The 20,048-nt window shown below is 55.5% G+C and overlaps 1 protein-coding gene across 1 annotated transcript in view; it reads right to left on the reverse strand.

Moving 5' to 3' along the window:
- Nucleotides 1–20,048, reverse strand: part of PTPRN2 (protein tyrosine phosphatase receptor type N2) — a 628,914-nt gene that overhangs the window by 47,455 nt on the left and 561,411 nt on the right. The window contains exons 18-19 of the mRNA XM_044920028.1: nucleotides 6,324–6,494; nucleotides 5,531–5,619 (exon numbers count right to left, since the gene is read on the reverse strand). Coding sequence (XP_044775963.1) covers nucleotides 5,531–5,619; nucleotides 6,324–6,494 — 260 coding nt within the window. The remainder of the gene's footprint in view (nucleotides 1–5,530; nucleotides 5,620–6,323; nucleotides 6,495–20,048) is intronic.

Here is a 20,048-nt window from a genome sequence, read left to right on the forward strand (position 1 = left end):
CCCCTGGCCACAGGCCTCCCCCAGGCCACCAGCCAGCATACGTGGCCTCCACCCCAGGCCATGAGCCTCGCCCCTGGCCACAGGCCTCCCCCAGGCCACCAGCCAGCATACGTGGCCTCCACCCCAGGCCATGAGCCTCGCCCCTGGCCACAGGCCTCCCCCAGGCCACCAGCCAGCATACGTGGCCTCCACCCCAGGCCATGAGCCTCCCCCCAGGCCACGGGCCTCCCCCAGGCCACCTACCAGCATGTGTGGCCTCCACCCCAGCCATGAGCCTCCCCCCAGGACACGGGCCTCCCCAGGCCACCAGCCAGCATGCATGGCCTCCACCCCAGCCATGAGCCTCGACCCTGGCCACCTGCCAGGGTGAGCTGCCTGCACACCCACCATAGGCCACGTGCAGGGTTCCAGTCAACAAGCACTTTGTGAGAACTGCAGATGTGGGGCTGGGAGAGGTGAAACCAGGGGGCCAGGCCCATGAGCCACCCTTCAGGGTCCTGGAAGAATGAATGAACAAGTGCATCCTGCCTCCCCTAAGAGTTAACTCCTCTCACATGGGGGCTTGTTCCTGTTACCCAGGAAGTGGCGCTGGCAGCCCGGATCATGCCAGGGGTCTGCGAGCATGGTGTGCAGGCCCTCCCTGGGAGATAGGCCCAGGCTTCCAGCAGCTTGTTTCCAATTCTAGTCCTATGGCGCCAGGCAAGAGGCTGAAGATGGACAAACAGCAGAATGCAGTTAGGGGTTTTCTGCCTGGTTGGTTTGTCCAAGCCTGCTGGCCTCAACAGAGGGGTCTGGCTTAAAATACCTTCATTATGACATTTAATTTAAAGACATCTAAGCAGGAAACAGAAGGGAGAAAGGGACCCAGGGAACAAAGCCTAGAGAAGGAAATTGGATGGAAATGCCATGGACAGCCCTTTCCCCTCACGGGACTTCCCTGCCCGCTGCGCACCCTGGGCAGGACCGCGGAGACCACCCCAGGGGGACGGACAGGGCCTCGCGCTGGAGCCCCACCTTGGCACTCACCTGTCACACGTGCTCAGTCCCTGAATCTTTCCCATCTGGCACTAGACTCTATTACTCTTCTGATACCAGGGTTTGAGAAAACATTTAAAATGCTCTGTTCAAAGATATTTGTTAAGAATACATTTCCCAATACAGTGAGAAAGGAGGAGGTTTCAACCACACATGGTTCTATGGCAGCACACGAGGATGTCGGCTGTCCACCCCAGAGCCACCCTAATACACGGCCCCATGCTGGGTTTGAAGGACAGCCTGCGGGAGGCACGGTCTCTAGAGCACGGATTTAGTGATCCTCGCAGAGATGACGGTTGTCCGCATAAAAGGGTGCGTGACGCACCTTATAATTACGTGCACCGCGGAAGAGCAGATGTAAGTCATTCCCACAGAACAACAATGGAATGCCGGCTGGGGTGGGGGGCGGCAGGAAAACGCTTTTTCTGCCTCCAATTTAGTGATTCCCAATTAAAACCGGACCTCGTTTTCAAATTCACCACAGCACACACAATACAGGTAAAATTACGTTACTCTCGCTAAAAGCCCCAATTAAAATGTTCCAGTAGAAAAGCTTAGCAGAAATAAGGAGTTTTGATTTTTCAAAATATGCATTTGTTGGAGGTGACAGCTATTTACAAAAACCCCGTCTCTTTCTAGTAAATAATTCTGCATAAAAAGTAAAACCCCGCCTCCTTTTCAAATGTGGTTTTTTGACCAAAGCAATTTAGAGAGCACCAAATTTAAAAATCGTTAGTGTGTTCAAACTAGCACACTTAGTGGCTTTCAAACTGAGAAATCTGTGATTAAAAGTAAAAACCTGAACAGGGCTCCAGGAGGGTAAACAAGGCAACCCACTGCGGTTGATCTCGGTGGTCCGCCGTGGCCCCCTCCAGCCCAGGCAGGGGAGGGTGTGGACAAGGCCCACCGCTCGCCCAGCCCCCTCGATGGTGGCCACGTGGCGGCCACCTGGGAGGCAGTAGATAGCATAATGACCACAGAGTGGCGAAATGTGTCATCCGTTTAACAATAATTCAAAGACAATTAGAATTATTTCATTCCGTGCACATTTTGTTGGACAGAAAATAATTCTGGGCAGAAGCGCTTTGCATGTGTCTCACGGTTTTGTGCAATCTTTAACCAAAAAAGAGTAAAGCAAATATTTAACTAAATGAACAGAAGCTTTATATTTAAGATTTCCAGTGCAGGAGAAGTGTAATCAGAGGCAATCAAGTTTCTACTAACAGCACTTTTCCACCAGGAACTCTGGCCCACAGCCCCTGGTGGATGTGGATGTGTGTCGTCCTCTACCGCCCAGGGCGTGAGCACGGCGTGAGCATGGCGCCTGCAGCCCCCTGTGATCTGAGCCGCCGCTGCCCCTCCGCTCGCCACTCTCCTGTTCTTTGTGGAGGGCTCTTTACTTGTTCACAAACGCAGTCTCCGGGGCGGTGGAGGAAGTCAGCTCCCGGGTCTGGGCCTCGGTCAGTGTCTGAGATTGGGGTGGCTGCCCACATGACCTCCACGTGCCCTTCAGCTCTGGGATTCCACGTGCGCATACGTGCGGACTCCTCTCTGCGTGCCGTGGGAGTGTGTTGGCCGTAACCTTGAGGCTATCCGTCAAAGCCCGTGGGGGTTCGCTCCATGCTCTCAGGCGGCCTTCTCCCTTGTGCGCTGCGTAAGGCAGACGGGCCCCCACCATCAAATAGGACTTACTCCTAGAGACTGCGTAGCAAGTGAGGGTCACGGGGCGCCGGGTCCCAGGTACAACTACCACTACCATTTTGCTTTCACTAGGTCATTTTCCCCCCAGAAAACTGTGTTGAATCCACTCTGCCCGTGGCTGGCAGGGTACGGGAAAGGTGTGTCCTATGAGTTTCTAAATGCACAGGCTCCGAAAGCAAGCCTAGCCATCTGCTGTAAGCCAGGCAATGCCCATTATTAAATGGGTGGGAGAAACTCTAACATGCATTAAAAACTCAGCAATAATTTCCCCAGTACTACGAACAAACAGATTTTTAAACTCAAGCATTCAGCGTGCCAAGACCAGGGACCCACGTCTCGAAGCCTTGACAAGCTCGAGAGTGGGGCCGGCAGGCTGCCTGCTGCGGTCCCGCAGGGAGAGCCAGCTCCGTCCAGTCCGACGGCCTGGTCTTGACCATGACCCGGGGAGTGGTGTGGGGCCAGGCCTCTCACTCTGAAATCTCAGAGAGTAAACATGCACGTTTTCTTTCTCTATTCCTATCTGCCTGCCCCTGCATCTGTTTTTTTTCCTAACATTTAGAGCAAATATCACAGAATGTTTTCTTAAAAACAAGCGAATATCGAGTCAGACTTTTAAAGTCAATTTTCTAGAAGTCTTCATACGGGAATTTACTGAGAAACGGTAGCTTCTGTAACTGATGTGAGACAGGCTGACTTAGGAGCTGAAGCTATTTTCATATTTTCTTCTTCTGAGTTAAGGTTTAAGTAAATTATGGAATATAACATACACACATAGATGCTTGCTTGTAAATATTTTCTGAGAACCCCAGAGTTGGCTCCCATATTTGCCCAATTTCTTATGATGTTCAGGACACCTGACCGGTCATCCGATCTCCTGAGGAGTCCAGGCGCACCACTCACATTAGTTAAATGCGTTCTGAATTAAAACGTTAAACAATTTCTTCCCCCTCAGTAAACAGTGGAATGAAGAATAAGTTTAGTTTCAAGCGTTGGGAATTTTGGACCCGTCCCTGGTAAAGACATGCGTGTGCTGTTTCGAGCACACCGTGTGTTAGGCATGCTAACGCCATGCCTCAGCCTGCGTCCCCGGGAAGAGCTGGGCTGCATTCCCGGGTGGAGCCCACAGGCTGCCCCTCACACATGCTGGGCGGGAGCACGGAATTCCCATTTACTTTCATGACCTCTGCTCTCAAAGCAAAGATTGCACATTATTTACTACCGGATGACTTCCCTGGAATTTAATGAGGACTAAGTACAAATATGACAGATGTAATTATCATAGTTTTATTCTGCACAGCCAGGGTCTTCTTGGGCTGTAATTGTTAGTTTTTCGTTCAAGTGCTGCTAGGAAGCTCATTATCACTGTACCTTCAATCATTTCAGAAAGAAGAGGTGAAGAGGTACCACGATTCATTCTGACAGCCCAAATGAGAAAAGGAGAATTGTGGCGTGAAATGAAGGGGAAACATAAAAGATGCCTTAAGTCCCTCTCTCTCCTGGCATCGCCTCCTGACCCGAGCCCCAGCCCAGTGGGGTTGGGGTGGGGGGCGCCGTCCCGCGTTTCCCGTCACGGAGGCAAGGCCAGACGGTGGGAGGTGCGGGAGCAGCTCAGGTGCCCCACCTCCGGGCCCCACGGGAGCGCCAGCGTTGCTGGATGGACTTCTGCACTGACATTTCACTCACCCGGAGACTACCAACAGTGGGAAGTTGGAACCCATGAAATGAGGGGGAGTTGGGCACGCCCCAACTGTGGACGCTCACTTTTAGGCTTGAAAATAACTGCTCTGTTTCTCTTCCCAGCCCTGTCCCATGGTTCATGCCCGGGACAAGGAGCCCAGCAGGAGGACACGGCTCTCCAGGCAGATCTGAGCTGCCAGCAACGGGGCCCACCGCGGGGGGCACGTCCAGGCCCCTACTGCCCCCCCACCAGAACCCATGCTCTACCCACAGAAGGGGACGCTGTACACCCATGAGGCTTTGGCTTGATTCTGAACCAGAATTGACAGAAAACACTAAGCCCAGCAGGGCACTTACTGAGAAAGACAGAATGGCCCAGATGAGAACCTGGAGAACACAGGTGGGGCCAGTCCTTGAGGTCTGCCTGTGCTGGAGGGAAGGGGGCCACCCCTTAACAGTAGCTGCGGGAGCCCAGGTCTGGGCTTGGGGTGTAGACGGAGCAGCCGACCAGCTCTTAACCCGCTTTCTCGCAGTGAGGCGGCCACTGTGCACCGTGGGGGCCAGGACACGGGCTCGGGCCCACGGCACGCTGCACTCCCAAGAATAAACTTGATATGCCAGGCGCCCCGGAAACACAGAACCAGCAGCTACGAGAACGTTCTAGCAGCAGCTCCTGCCGCTTGAAACCTGACAGTGAACCTTCTCAAGGGAGCCTGCTGCAGCCGGAATGCAAGGGGTCGTCAGGACGCTGCTGGGTGCGTCCCGAATCCAGAGATGACCCACGGCCTCAGCGGCCACCACAGATCACCGGCAAGCTCCCTGAGCTGGAATCCTACACGCACTGTTCCGCTGCACGCAAATCTGAGATTTTAGTCAGATATCCTGACGCTTCCCTGATGACCAACGTTGACGCACACAGTTCACGGGGGGGAGGGGGAAGGGGAGGGGTGGGGCCACACCCAACCTCCCGCAGGAATCCCCACTGGCTCCCACACTCTCCGCCACCAACCTCGCTGCTTAAAACTCTCATTCCTGGACACTCGTTTCACTTGCTTCCCACTTACGCTCATTCTAACTTCATTCTGGAAAAGCCAGGCTGAGCATGGCTTAGTCTGACCTCTGACTCGTCACCCTCCGGCGCTCTGACTCCCACTCCTGCCCGCTCGCCCATGGGGTTCATGCCAGCCGTGGGCTGCAGGGGATTCTCTGGAAGCCGGAGGGCTGCGGGTCACGGGGGTCCCCCCAGGGGTTCTGTTCTCAGGAAGCCCGGCCCCGGGAGGCACAGCCCTGCTCACGGCTCACTGCTTGTCTTGAGGGGAAGGTCCGCCCTGGAAACACCCCCGGGGACCAGCCTGCACGCATGTCTGCCTCGGTGCCCTCCATCTTTTTAACAAGGGGAGGGTTGGGGTCCAATTGTTTCCATTTCCCCTGAACAAACAGGGAACAAGTGGGTCTAGAAAGGAGGAATGCCACCAACCATAGATTTTCCTAAAAGTTATGGGTTCCAGTCAGTAAACCAGCGGCCGCTCTTGCTGGGCCCCTCAAGCCAGTGGAACCAGGACTGCTCCCGCCTGGTGAGGACCCAGCCCAGGCCAGCTGGTTGAGATGAGTCACCTGGGTAAGACTAAGGACCTGGCTGAGACTAGTTGCCTGGCTAATACTAATTACCTGGTTCACTAGTCATTTGGTTGAGACTAGTCGCCTGATTGAAACTAACTACCTAGTTGGCTAGTTACCCAGTGGAGACCAGTCACCTGGTTGAGACGAACTATCTAGTTGGCTAGTCACCCGGTTGAGACAAAATACCTAGTTGGCTAGTCACCCAGTTGAGGCTAACCACCCGGTTGAGACCGGTCACCTGGTTGAGATTCACTACCTAGTTGGCTAGCCGCCCGTTTGGGACAAACTACCTCGTTGGCTAGCCAGCCGGTCGAGACCAATCGCCCGGCTGAGACCACGCAGGCTTGTGGACGAGGATGGGTGGGGGCCCCGGCAGGAGGTACTCACGATGGGGCTGGCGTTGATGTAGTCCGAGTTGCTGTGACTGTTCTCGGATTTCAGCAGGATCCTGGAGTGATCGTCTGCAAGCAGAGGCATAGAGTTAGATCAGCACACAGGCCTGTGTCCCCAGGGGCTACACAGGGGAACAGCAGGTGTCGAATGCCCATGCTGCTGTCCCTCCTTGGGGCTCTGCTGAGGTCGGTTCATGTCACTTCCCCCTCCGTCCTCCATTCACGCTCCTTCGGCGTCAGGGCAGAGAAGCGGGGAGTGTGGGCAAAGGACACTAGGTTTCCCCTGGCAGAACTGAGCTATTCTAAGGTCTTTCTTAGAGTCTAAATACCAGGGTCAGGTGTCCCTCTGCAGGATCTTCTTTGGGGTTTCCCTTCAGCTAGTGGACATATATGGCCGCACATAGCAGATACGTATCTACGTGAATATTCAGACATCAGGCAACTCTTCTCTATACACAATTTTGTGTTCTGGAAACGGTTTAGTTCTGGAGATTACAGGACTTTTCTTTTAGAGGGACAGTAGGAGAAAAAGAAAACGTGGCCGAAGAAGGAAGAGGGATCGTGCAGGGGGAGGCCTCAAACATGCACCAGGACTTGACAGATGTGGCAAACCAGACACATCCGCGGGGATTAGCGCCATGGGATTGTCAACACTTAGTGTGCTTGATCCATGAGTCATTCTTAATTCTGGTTCTGGAATAACCACCCTCTTATGTACAGTGACATCCCTCTGCCTGTTTTCGGGAACTTTCCAAGCTTCGCCCTTGGAGGGACGTGGAGGAGGGAGTGCGGGGAGCAGGGCGGTGCCAGTTCCGACGGGTTACAGGCTCAGGTGAGGGACGCCCACGACAGTCCCTCCTTACTCCTGCCTTCCCTGGGTCGGCAGCCACTTTCTCTGTCCTCTGCGAGGCGCAGCGGAGAACTGAAAGCCACCAAACGTGGCAGCGTGCTCAACCCTGTTATCTTTGCTCCAGTCGATGCCTCTGGGTGCCCCACACAACACCTGTATCTTTTCTTCTGAGAATAAAGACAAACTGGCTGGAGCCTTGGAAGCCAGGGACGTGGGGGGCTGTGAGTGTTTCACCCCGGCCCCTCATCCCAGCAGAGCATCCAATTCCAGGCTCCCAAACTTGAAAACAGCTCGGGCACTGGGGGCAGGAAAGCCTGGGGACTGTGCTATGGTTTGTGTTTCTTTCATTTCTCTAGGAGATTTTACTTAATTTTTAAAAAAGATTTTATTTATTTATTTGACAGAGAGATACACAGCAAGAGCGGGAACACAAACAGGGGCAGTGGGAGAGGGAGAAGCAGGCTTCCCGCAGAGCAGGGAGCCCGATGCGGGGCTCGATCCCAGGACCCTGGGATCACGACCTGAGCCGAAGGCAGATGCTTAACCGACTGAGCCACCCAGGCGCCCCTACTTAATTTTTTTTTTTTTTTGACAACACCTCTGGGGCTTGGGAAACTTGGTGAGTCTACCGTACTGGACATCATCCCATCAGTCTTATTGAGGTATTGACGTTAGCTTTTTTCCAGTGGAGATAAGATAGATGAGAAACATCGAGAGATGAGGAAGAGCCCATACGTTGCATGATGTGCTTACATACGCATATGTTATCTGCACCCAAAAGTAGCGGAAATGCTCAGAAAGCATTTACGATGGTAGCCGCCGAGGCATCCTCCTACGGCGTGAATAATGATACAAAAATCCCATGTGCTCGATGGTGTTGGGTTCCTGCACAGATTTATTCTTGAGACAGTGAAAATTGGCAGTGGCAGGAAATTGAAATAAAATTTACCAGAAAAATTGGTCAACTCTGACATCCTAACACGCTGCAAACAATACTGTACAGGAGAAACTCAGGGCGCCTGACTCCATGTTGCTCTCACCTCCCTCGAAGCTGTGACCTGTAGCTTGGAAACTTCTGCTCAGCCCTGCACGTAGGCACGCTAGTCACTGAAGGAATTTTGCTGACAGCTGAGACTCAGGCAAACCGCTCCTACCCGAGACCCAAGTTCCCCCAAGGAGATACGAAGTATGTACAGAAGTTGCTATGTCCAAGATTTATAGGACCATTGTGGGATTCCTATCCACACAGATCAGGCAACCAAGGACAAAGAAGTTTCACCGTCCTTCCCAGAGCCTTTCTGGCTCCTGGATGTCTACAGTCATCAGTCACCTTTGGACTCCAGCTCCCTCCCCTTCCCCTTCTTTCTCTCTCTTTTTTTAAATTTAAATTCAATTAGCCAACATATAGTACGTCATTAGTTTCAGATCTGGTGTTCAATGATTTCATCAGTTGCATATAACACCCAGTGCTCATCACATCACGTGCCCTCCTTAAAGCCCATCACCCAGTTACCCCATCCCCCCCACTTCCCCTCCAGCAACGCTCAGTTTGTTTCCTATGATTAAGAGTCTCTCATGCTTTGTTTCCCTCTCTGATTTCTTCCCATTCAGTTTTCCCTCCCTTCCCCTGTGGTCTTCCATGCTATTCCTTATATTCCACATATAAGTGAAACCATATGATAATTGTCTTTCTCTGATTGACTTATTTCGCTCAGCATTATCCCCTCCAGTTCCATCCCTGTCAGTATAAATGTTAAGTATTCATCCTTTCTGGTGGCTGAGTAATATTCCATTGTATAAATGAACCACATCTTCTTTATCCATTCATCTGTTGAAGGGCACCTCGGCTCCTTCCCACCGTTTGGCTATTGTGGACATTGCTGCTATGAACATTGGGGGGCAGGTGCCCCTTCTTTTCACTACATCTGTATCTTTGGGGCAAATACCCAGTGGTACAATTGCTGGGTGGTAGGGTAGCTCTATTTTTAACGTCTTGAGGAAACTCCATACTGTTTTCCAGAGTGTCTGCACCAGCTTGCATTCCCTTCTCTCAACATAAAAGAAGCTTGCATTTGTGCGAGGCCAGTTGGTTCTTTAGGATGACAGGCTGCCATCTTGGTCTGTTGGCTTTCTGGATAAAGTTGCTTTCCTTACTCCAACACCGTGCCTCTTGACTTACTGGCCTGTTGTGCAGCGAGCAGAAAGAGCTTGGACCTGGTTACACTACCTCCCAATGAAGTTCGAGAAGCCCAGTTCCACAGCAGGGTGCCTCATGAACACATCAAGCTGGAGGCTGTGATGTGTTGCTCAGAAGCAGGCACCTTTTCTGAAGGACACACTGGGTCTACTGTTGCAGCCTACACAGGATTCTGGAATAAAAAAGCAGAGCTTCTGGCTGCTTCTAGAGGGCTCCAGAGGGCCTCCCAGGGGCCCTGCCCCATTAGAAATATGTTCACCACAGTCAACTTCAGGCACTGTTGATATCGGCAACGGGGACCCCCCCGACTGTCAAGAGAAATTTGTCAAAGAGCAGGGTCACTGGTGAAGGGACGGGAGGGGTACAGGGAGGAAGAGCCGCAGCCGCCAATCTCTGGCCTCAGAGGGCACGCTGTGAAGGCACCACACGTCACCCAGCTAGACAGGCGCAGGCTTGGGGGCTGCTGGGCGCCCTTCACCTCCAAAGGGACGGCACTGCCCTGCCCTGCGAGCAACCAGCCCAGTGAACAAGCACCAGCTGGATTTTTGAGCCAGAAAATTAAGAAAACAGTTCACAAACGTGGGAGTCTTGGTGAAGTAAAAATGCAATCTGGCATTTTTGTTCGGCACTCAGAGCTCGGCACTCTGACGACTGAGGGGACAAGCTGTTTGGAGCCTGCGCCCGGTGGTGAGGACAGCCTGCGCTCTGTCAGGCTCCCCATGAGGCGCTGTGTCCGCCGTGCTCACTTCCTGCAGGCCGCCCTTTTCAAGCCACCATTGAGTCTGGGATAAGGGCTTCAAAAGCTTCAGAGTTCTGCTGCCTTCCCATCACATACTTGATTTTGCAGCAACACGCTGCTTTCAAAATTAACAGTGAACTTGTTTTGTTTTTAATATTGGGCTATCTGAAGCTCCATCTGAAACACCTAGAACCGCCCTGGAAGGGTCGGAGCACAGTGGAGGGACACGTCGCAGGGATGGCTCAGGGGGTATTTCGATGGGTTGGGCAAATCTCAACTATCTTGTGGTTCACTTTTCCTGTTCATCTTTTAAAAAGAGCTGATATGGGAGCCAGTGAGCTGCCATGAAGTTGAGTCTGGCTGCCTTTATTCTTTGTGTGGCCTGGCGGCATGACAGATTCACTGGAGGTCACGTGAGTAAGCTGGAGGTGAGCCCAGGGCGGGCTCATGAGCAAACCCTCCTCTCCCTCGCCCCTGCTGCACTGACTGAGCATGGCCAGTGTGAACACACACACCTGCCCGGAGCAGACACAATGGCCCCAACCACGGAGCAAGGATTTGTAGCCACCTGGGTGCTTGCCCTTCAGTTGAGAAGGGTGTGTGTCCTTTAGGGTTTTCGAGACCTCACTCGGGAGCCAGGAGATGGAAACTCAGTGTCTTCCTGTCTGTATTTGACCCTAAGATGGAGTTGTTTTCTCTCATGAGATCTACAACAGCGAGCTTTATCAGGGAGTGGAGGAGAAAGACACCTGCCAAGAAGAAACTTGTTGAATTACGCTGCTGTGTGGGGCACATTCCTTTTCTCAACTCCTTGTTCAAGAGCGATGTTCCAAGCTTCTCCAGCGTTCTCTCTGCTCCAAGAGTAGTTTCACACATATTACCTTTCTTCTTTTGGGAACACAGTGCCATAGATAGAACGGGGTCTGTGTCCCCATTTTAGATTGAAATGATTTTCATAAATGCCAAAAGTTCTAGAATTTCTTCTTATTAGTGGGACAAAGAGCGCGTGAAGACAGCCCAGGGTACATCTGTGGCCGACCCATGAATGGGCCCGTCCCACTCTTGCCGTCGCCTAGAACACGTCCACATGAACTATTTAAGGATGGTGCATGGAGGCTTCCTTTGCCTCTAACCCGTCTTGTGACACCAAGGGTAGTGTTTCTTTAGGCATCCTGATTATGTCATTCGTGCCAAGTGAATTGATAAATGTGGGTCAGTGATCTTCACAGCACTAGCAGATGAATTCCTAGATGTTGGATGCCTTTGGATCAGGTGCATGGGGGGATTGCTGGCTGACCACACGAAGGAATTCTTCACCCGAGCGCTCTGCCAATGTCCTCATGGGGCCTGCCAGCGGTCACTGCTTTCTCTCGTGCTGGCTGGATGCCGTTTCCTTTACTTTGAAGGTGTGGCTGGTGGAAATGCAGACTGTGTCTGGTGACCCACCGGCATTCTGCGCCGCGGAGTTGGGGCTCTGAGTCTTTAATGGAGACCCGTCACCCGGAGAAGCTCGCGGCATCAGTGGCCACCAGTTCCTTCTCCAATTTCACGGGTCCATGGATGGTTTAGTGCACTGGGAGCACACAGCCTGCAGCTCGCTGCCATCGGTCTCCCAGCTGTTAAACTGGCCCAAGGATCCCAGCCAGTTACATGCGAGACTGTCTTTACTGATTTGGACTCGGCACCGTTGAGCAAAGCTATACATTTCTATATATTTGTTTGAAGACTGAGTTGCTACACAGACAGTGTGCTTCTTTGCAGATCCGGGAAGCTGAAGACCACAGTGAGGTTAGGAAACATACTTCCTCTGAATGGTAAGTCCTCTCTAGAAAGGTCGGCTCAAGCTTCTTCCCATGGCCTTCCCTTCCTCAGTCAGTAAGTGGGTGTTCTGCTCTTAGGTAAGTGTGCTGGAAACTCTTAGCTCAAATTCTGAAGATCATCAAACCTCCCAGAAGAAAAAGCATTAGGGTTGCACTCAGCGCCTCCTTGGATCAGCACACAGTGCTGCGTTTGGGTGGTCTGGGTGGTGAGGTCCCAGATTCACAGCACCCTCCTGCATCCAGAGCTGGTGAGAGAATGCGACCCATTCTGTCACCCACCCGTCACCCAGCACAGAGGCTCACGTCGGACTCTGGCCCCAGACGCAGCAGGAGGAGGTCTCGGAGTCCCACGACAGCCTGGTCTCCTATCTCGTGGCTTCAATAGTTCACTCACATCTCAGCAGATCTCTCAAAAAGAAATCCCCAAATAGGACTGGCAGCTTGCTCTGCAGGTGAATGACAGTGTGGAGGACGAGGGCCGGACTCAGCGGGACACCCACGCCGGGGGCAGTTCCGACCACGTGCGGGCCTCGCCCACCGCAGCGCAGCTCTGGGGAAAAGGCACACCTGGGCACAGCCTGTGTGCGGAGCACAGCACATGTAGGAACCGACTCTGGTGGTTTCTGGTCTGTGGCCTGGCACTGCCCCCTGAGCCCCCATGGGGTCAAGCGTTGACCCGTGTAACCCTTGTCTGCAGGACAAAGATGTGCTGGCATCCCTACCCCCAGGACCACAGACGTGACCCCTGTGGAGGTGTCTGGTGTCCCCGTGGGGAGAGGCAGATGCGGAAGACGATGTGTGTGCATGCCGAGCAGAGAGCCTGGAGCAGGTGCTCCCTCAGAGCCTCTGACATCCCGCCTCCGGGACTGAGAATTAACTCCTGTTGTTTCTGCTGTGGCCTGTGGTCTCGCGGCGCCCCGGGCCCACACACCTGGAGTCGGGTCTCCGTCCCCTCCGGCTTCCTCATGACTGGCTGGCCTTCCCCTCGCCAGGCTCGTCCTGCTTCCTCTGACCCAGTTTCCCGGTCTCTTCCACAGGAGACGAGCCTGGACAAGCAAGAAGGGTGCCACCAGCAGTAAAGGATCAGGATCCTCTGAGAGTGCTCAGCCAACAGATGTGGGGCCACGTCCGTGACTTCGGGCTGGAGCGGAGGAGTGGGCCCAGGCACTGCGGGAACCGTGGGCAGCCCGCGGTGGCGGGTGGAGGGAGCGCCCCTCCCATGCTGGTGTTGGGGCCATGCATGGGCGCTGCGTCCGACCGGGAGGGCAAAGCCGAGGGAGGCAGCGTGGTGGGCGTCTTGCGGGGTCGGTGCCGCACGCACAGCGATGACGAGAGCAGAGACAGCATGCGAGCACAGCCACGCCACCTGCGTAATTCTGCTGAGGCCTGCAGCCAACGCACACAGATTTCACCTCTACTCGTGCGAGGAACCACGGCCCACCCGTGGCTGAGACGAGGGAATGCACGAGACGCAGGTGGCCGAGTGTGCGGCTCCTGCAGCCTCCGGGGGGTGGGCAGTCACACACGTTCAAACGAGGAAGATAGAGCTGTGTTTCGTTGAGAACACAGGCTGCCCCCAGAAAACAATCCCACCTGCATCTGTGCCGACTGGGGGGACTAGAGCCTGTGTGGGGGGGTGGACGGTGGGCACAAGCCGTCGTCTTCGAGGGATAGTCCTGACGTCTGAAGGGGACCCAGGAGGACCCAGTGACCCCTGACCTTTCGTAATGCCATCTGAGACAACATTATTCCCCCTGAGGCCTTGCCAACTAGGATGCTTCTGGAAAAGTGAAAGAAGAAAGCTCGGCAGGAAACCTGCTGATTAACGTAACAGAGGTGGGTGGGGTGCCCAAATACCCCGCAGAACAAGCCCTTCCCGCAGGAGAAGGGGTGTGGCCCTGGGGACGGAGGGACACGGAACAGGTGCGGGAGCAGCTTCTGGCTTCCTCCGTCCCCGCGAGTGGGCCGGAGCGGCCAGCACCCCCCTCCCACGGGAGCACAGTGGCTGTGGAGGGCCCGCCCCGCCAGGGAGGGTGAGCTCCTGGAAAGCAGGCGGACGTCGGGGCGGGGCCACGAAACCCACCCGTGGACCCGGGTGTCTGGGTGGATGGAGGGGATGTGGAAGCGCCCACTGGGGAGGTGGGGCGCCTTCCACATCCCAAGGGACTGGCCCAGGAGCTCCCTGCGGGCCTGCGCTCGGCCAATACTGCGGCAGATGGGCTCTCCCACGGCGCATAGGTATCCCCCAAATCGGTGATGCCCGAGACCCTGGAGAAGCCAGGCCGTCGTCTGGGCCAACGGACGCTGCGAGGATGGTGTGGCTGCTTCTTCACCTCCATCGCGAGACCCTCACAGAAATACGGTTCCACGGTCCCCTCGTGACAGCTGTGGCCACCGGGGCCGTGTGAGAAGGGCACGGTGGGCGGAGGCGTGGACGGGGCAGGTCCCCCGTGGCTGCGGCAAGGAGAGCCACGCCCCATGGCCACAGACACCCCACACTCGCGTATTACACGTCTGCAGCCGGGAAGTCCGACATGAGTCTTCCTCAAGCTTCGGGCAGGCTGGTTCTGAGGGTCCAGGGGGAATGCGCCTCCCTGCCTCCTCCCACTGAGATGTGCCCACGTTCTCGGCTCGCAGCCCCTTCCCTCGGCCTCCCGCCTCCACGCACCCCTGCTCCGACAGTTCCTCAGAATCGCCTTGAGTCAGTGTCCGCTGACCTGCAAACCCTCCTTCCACCTGCCACGTAAATCTCCCTCCCGCGAGGTGACTGCTCACAGACGCCGGAGTTGGGATGTGGGCATCTGGGGCCATGGATCTGCTGGCACACTGGGCAAAGTGACAGAGTAGAATCCGTCGGAGACTCAAGGCCTCTCTGGAGAGCAATGGGCTCTGCGCTCCCAGGTTCCCACCGCCTGTTACGGACCACGTGGCCAGGTGGGTGACGCTCACCTTGCCCAGTTCAGAAGCCACCACGCAGGCGAGGTCAGCATCCCTGCAGAAGGAAGGCTGCCACCCACTGGACGTCTTCCGGGAGGCCTCACTGCTAGGAGGGCACGCTCTCCAGGCAAATGGGAATGAAGTGGACAAGGAGACGAGCTGGGAAGATGTGGAGGAGAGGGGCAGGAAGGAGGGAAGCGTGGGGCTAGGAGTGGAAGTGCAGCTTCAAGTCCCGGTTTCCTGAGATCCTGGAAGTCCACAGGCGAGGGTTGCTACTCACCTGCACTGACTTCTAATAAGGAAGAATTTGCTGAATTCATGGTAACCTTGAGAGGAACGTGGCCAACTATCTTAAAGTGTTAGGTTGCCAAGAAAGAAAACCCTGGCTGGACAGTTAATATGGAAGCAGATGAGAGAACTTTGTTCCAGAAGCTCTAGAAGGGAGCCCAGCCCCAGAGAGACGGGAAACCTTCAGCATCAGGGCCCCGGGGGCACACCTGCAAATCCCCAAGTAAGGGAAGGAGAGACAGGCGTCTGGAGAAGCAGGGCAGGCAGGAGAGACAGGCGTCCGGAGAAGCAGGGCAGGCAGGACCTCGAAGGCCACGTGCGGTCGTACGTCCAAGGACGGGGTCGAGCGAGGGCGCAGACCTCACAGGGAAAGCTGTCAGGAGGGCTGACGCCCTCAGTGGGTTCATGATGGAAAACACAGCGGGGGTGATGACTGAGAGTCTTTTTAGCTGCGTTTGTTTAAACCTAAAGATCTCACCAGGTACGAAACCTCGATCTGGTGCAGAGGAAGCCATTTTAACAGGTGATTTAGAGAAAATGTATTTGATTGTGGCTCTGCCTGGACCATCTCTTTCCAAACCAGAAGGCGCAGAGAAGAGACGGGGGTTGACGGATGGTGGGCGGACGCCACTCCCCACAGGCCCGGTGAGTGAGGTCAGGCATTTATGAGTCCTCCACAGAAGCACGCTCGCGGCTCACATTCACGGCAGCCATGTGGAGACATGGAGACTGGCATGGCCACTCTCAATCCCATGGTGCCCCTGGGTCCCTGACCAGAATGGGGGCGGGGGTGGGCCGGGGGACAGCAGGCCTGCAAGCCAGCAGGTGAGCTTCCCGCAGACCTGTCGGGACCGTTCGCGAAACCGGAATGGGAATGTGGTCAGTAGGAGAGCAGCTTCATTAGGAACGAGTCACGTCAGAAAACAAAAGGGGGTGGGCGCCTGGGTGGCTTGGTTGGTTGGGCGACTGCCTTTGGCTCAGGTCATGATCCCAGGGTCCTGGGATCGAGTCCCGCATCGGGCTCCCTGCTCTGTGGGAAGCCTGCTTCTCCCTCTCCCACCCCCCCTGCTTGTGTTCCCTCTCTCGCTGTGTCTCTCTCTGTCAAATAAATAAATAAAATCTTAAAAAAAAAAAAAGAAAACAAAAGTGGGTTGTTTTCAAAAGACCACAGAGACGGAACCTCCAACCTGCCGTGATGATCCTTGATTACATCACGGTAAACACACCGCCGTCCGGATGTCCCTGGAATGCCTGGAAACGCTGAAGATGGACCGGAATGGGATGCTCGTTTTCTAGTTGTAACAACAGGGCTGTAGTAACGTAGGAGAATGTGACGTCCTTATATTTAGGAGGCACAAGCTAAAGTATTTATGTAGATGTCATGATGCCTAAAACTCACTTTGAAAGAGTTCAGCCAGAAAATGAGTAAAGCACACACACGTGTCAAGCAAAATCAGCCCCGTACTGACCGGCAGCTGTGGGGTCTGGGTGGTGGGTGTGGGTCACCATCCACTTATCATTTCTACCTGAGCGCTTTAAAACTTTTGCAGTAAAATGTGTGGAGGAAGACCCTGCCACGCTGGTGACATTCCTTCTTTGCGAGGGCTCCTGGGCTGGCCCATGTGGGAGTCCCTCCTGGCTGGATTGCGCTGCCGGGCAGTCCTCTGTGGGGCCAGGAGGGAAGCCTGGGGCCCCCTGCTTCCCCTCCTTTGGCTCTGGCTCTTCTACCGGGAACGGGGAACACAGGACCCGCGCCTCTCGGGGTTCACGTTTACGGCATCTGCCCCCGTGTCTGATGCAAGCGCTCCGTGAGCATCTCGACGATCCTGGGGCCGCACAGCAGGGCTGGACGCGAAGCCTTGGCTCACCACCGGCCACCAAATGCCCCTTCACAGACCTGTGTCCGCGTGAGGGGGTCTGGGTAGGGCAGTGCCCCGTGCTGACCCCGTCGGATGTGTTTTTATAGGTGAAGACACGTAAATCACGTTCGTCAAAGTGCAGATCCAGAAAGCTGACAGAGGAGAGGCAGTGTGGGGAACCAGGAATCAAACTCTTGCTGATGGTGAGCAAGGATCCGCTGACAGAGATGAGGGCAAAGCGCCTCTAACCTCAGGAAGGACAGGCGGGGACGCGGGCATCCCGGGCCACAGAAAACGCGAGCTGACCTCGTGGCTTGTGATGTGCGGACAGCGCGGTGGGTGTGGACAGGCCGGGGACGAGCGCCCCCCGCCGGCGAGGTCAGTCTGTTCGCCGCACCGGGCGGGGGTGCTGCCGCAGAGTGGAGGCCGCCGCCTCATGGGGGCTTGCGTGCCTGCGGGCTCCGAGGGAAGCAGTGCAGGGAATACAAAATCTGAGCTGTGATGGGTTAAGTTGTGCCGACGGTCACTGCAGCTCCCGGCCCGGGTCCTGGAGGCGTGGACAAGCTGCTGCCTGGGGCACGTCGTCTCTGCCACGGCAACAAACCAAAGCCTGCCCCACTCCTGCCCCACTCCGAGGGGAGATTCTGCTGGGTCTGAGACAGGAACTTGTGTGGCCTGTAACCTCCTCGTCGAGGGGACACACGTGTGCAGAGCCTCGCACACAAGAGGGAAGGAATCCTGCTTGCTTATCAGATTTGGGAGGCGTACCCATGACCGATCGCGACAGGCAAACCAGGGCAGGTCTAGGTCACTCAGGCTAACCCAGAATAGCCCTCTGTGGGGATTCTGCTTAGAGTTTAGAAAAACAAATGTAAACCAAAGGTTTGTTTGGAAAGAAATTACTTCCTGTGTGTTTTAAGGAAAGCGATGCTCATCCCAAGGACTGTGATCCTGTGTGAATTTGGGATATTCCTTCCTGTGGAAGTTTGAAATTTTTGCGCATTTTTCCAACATGGAAAATCCCAGACGAGAGCACAAGCACGTAGGGCCGGCGTGCCCCCAGCAGAGGGTAAGAGTTTGTGCCCCAGCGCCCTCGTCTGTCAAGTGCAGGAGTGATTCCTGCAGGGACTCGAGGTGACAGGCCCTGTGCGGGCACCCGGGGCTGGGGTTCACACACGGCCGAGCCTGGTGCCGCCCCAGCGCCCTGACCTCTGCGGACGGCCAGACGGGGTCAGCCTTCCTCCCCCAGGGCTGCCAGGCTGGCTGGGGTCTCTTTAGCAACAAAGCCAAACTGTGAGCATGCTGCTAAGTGCTTTCTCTCTCTCTCCATGCCTGCATCCTGAGCTGTTCGCTCTCTGGTTTCACCTCTAAGTAGTTTTTTGTCTCCGTCTAATTCTCGGTCTTGTTTTCGTAACACAGAATAAAAAACATTTTTTGTTGTTGTTTAAAACGGTGCACCAAAATAGCATCATTCTCCTGTTCTTAATTTAAAGAGCAGATGAGCAGAATATTGCATAATTCTTTTTAAAAGTACAAATACATTTAGAAAGCATATTAGATTCTTTAAACTTCTGAAATAACATAGCTCCACCCGGCCCAGTGCCAGTTAATCACCTCATAAATTCTCCTTTGACGGATACTTTGGAAGGAGCTGGGACCACCAGGCTGTCGGGGAGAGAGGCTGATGTCCCGGCCACTTCTCAGTCTCCCACATGACCTGCCAGCCTAAGCTCCAGGAGGCGGGAGAGGTGTCTCAGACGGGCCCCGGACGCGGGAGGACGCGAAGGAGGGTGGAAGGCGCAGGGGGTGTGCAGGCCGTGCCCTGGGCCCGGGAAGCTGCAGGAGTCCAGCTGGTGGACCCCGAAGACGCTGACTGGCCCGCGATGGGGAAGTCAGGCAGTCACTTCCGCCCCTGGGGTGGAGGAACTGCTGAAGAAGGGCTTCCTCAAAGGGACAGGTGTGGAGGCAGGAGGACGGGAGGCCCAACCCTGGGGGTCCCCCCCCCGGGGCATCCAAGAACCCGTCAAATCGGCAACCTGGGAGCTTGGTGGAAGGGACGGGGAGGGTGCTGGGGCAAGCCGGCTCTGCTCCCACCCGCCAGTGCGGACGCCGGGAGGAGTGCATCCTGCGCTGACGGCCCCGGCCACCTGCTCACGGGGCCCACACTGGCCTGCAGAGGCCAGAGGCGCGGGAAGCCCACCCTCAACGCCTTGCGGTCCCACCATGGGGCCGGTTCTGTGCCACGAAGAGCGTGAGCGCCCAGCCACAGGAAGCAGGGTTTCCGAAAGAGGAGGTAGTTCTCTTCCGTGCAGTCTGGCAAGACCGACCGAGACCTCAGCTTCTCTCCACGCCACCCCCGCATCCTGCTCGGGAAGGGGTGCAGGCTGAGATGGTAAGACTCCCCCGACAAGCGAAGGCGGCCAGCAGCGGGGAGGACAGGGCGGTCACTACGGGTCATCCACGAAAATGCTTCTGTGCCAGCCCTGGCCTCCGTGGCCCGCACAGCTGTCCCTTCACTACCCGGGACAGCGAGGAGCCCGGGCAGGCTGCTGGAGCATCGGCCACCTATCCCCAGCGCCACGGGAAGAAGGAAGAGGCTCTGGTCAAAGGGCAGGTGTTGGGGCTCCCATGGCCTTGGGACCGTCACGAAGGTCCTGTGGGCACAGGGACTCCGTGGACCACCTGCTGCAGTCTGGTCTTTCACTGTGGGAGGGGTGCTGGAGGAAGAGGACGTGAGTTTTAGTATTTACCATACGGGACCCAACAGTGCAAGTAAGCGACCAGACCCAGGGAGACGCTCCATCTAAGCTTGTGGACTATTTGCCCCAAACAGCTACGTATCCAAGGCTCAGGCCGAAGCCTCCCCACCTCCCCACAGCGGCCCTGGTAGGTCACCACACCTCCCAGCCTGTCAGTGGCCCCCCCCCAACAGT

The sequence above is a fragment of the Neomonachus schauinslandi genome, chromosome 12 (genome assembly GCF_002201575.2).
Source record: "Neomonachus schauinslandi chromosome 12, ASM220157v2, whole genome shotgun sequence".
Classification (NCBI taxonomy): domain Eukaryota; kingdom Metazoa; phylum Chordata; class Mammalia; order Carnivora; family Phocidae; genus Neomonachus; species Neomonachus schauinslandi.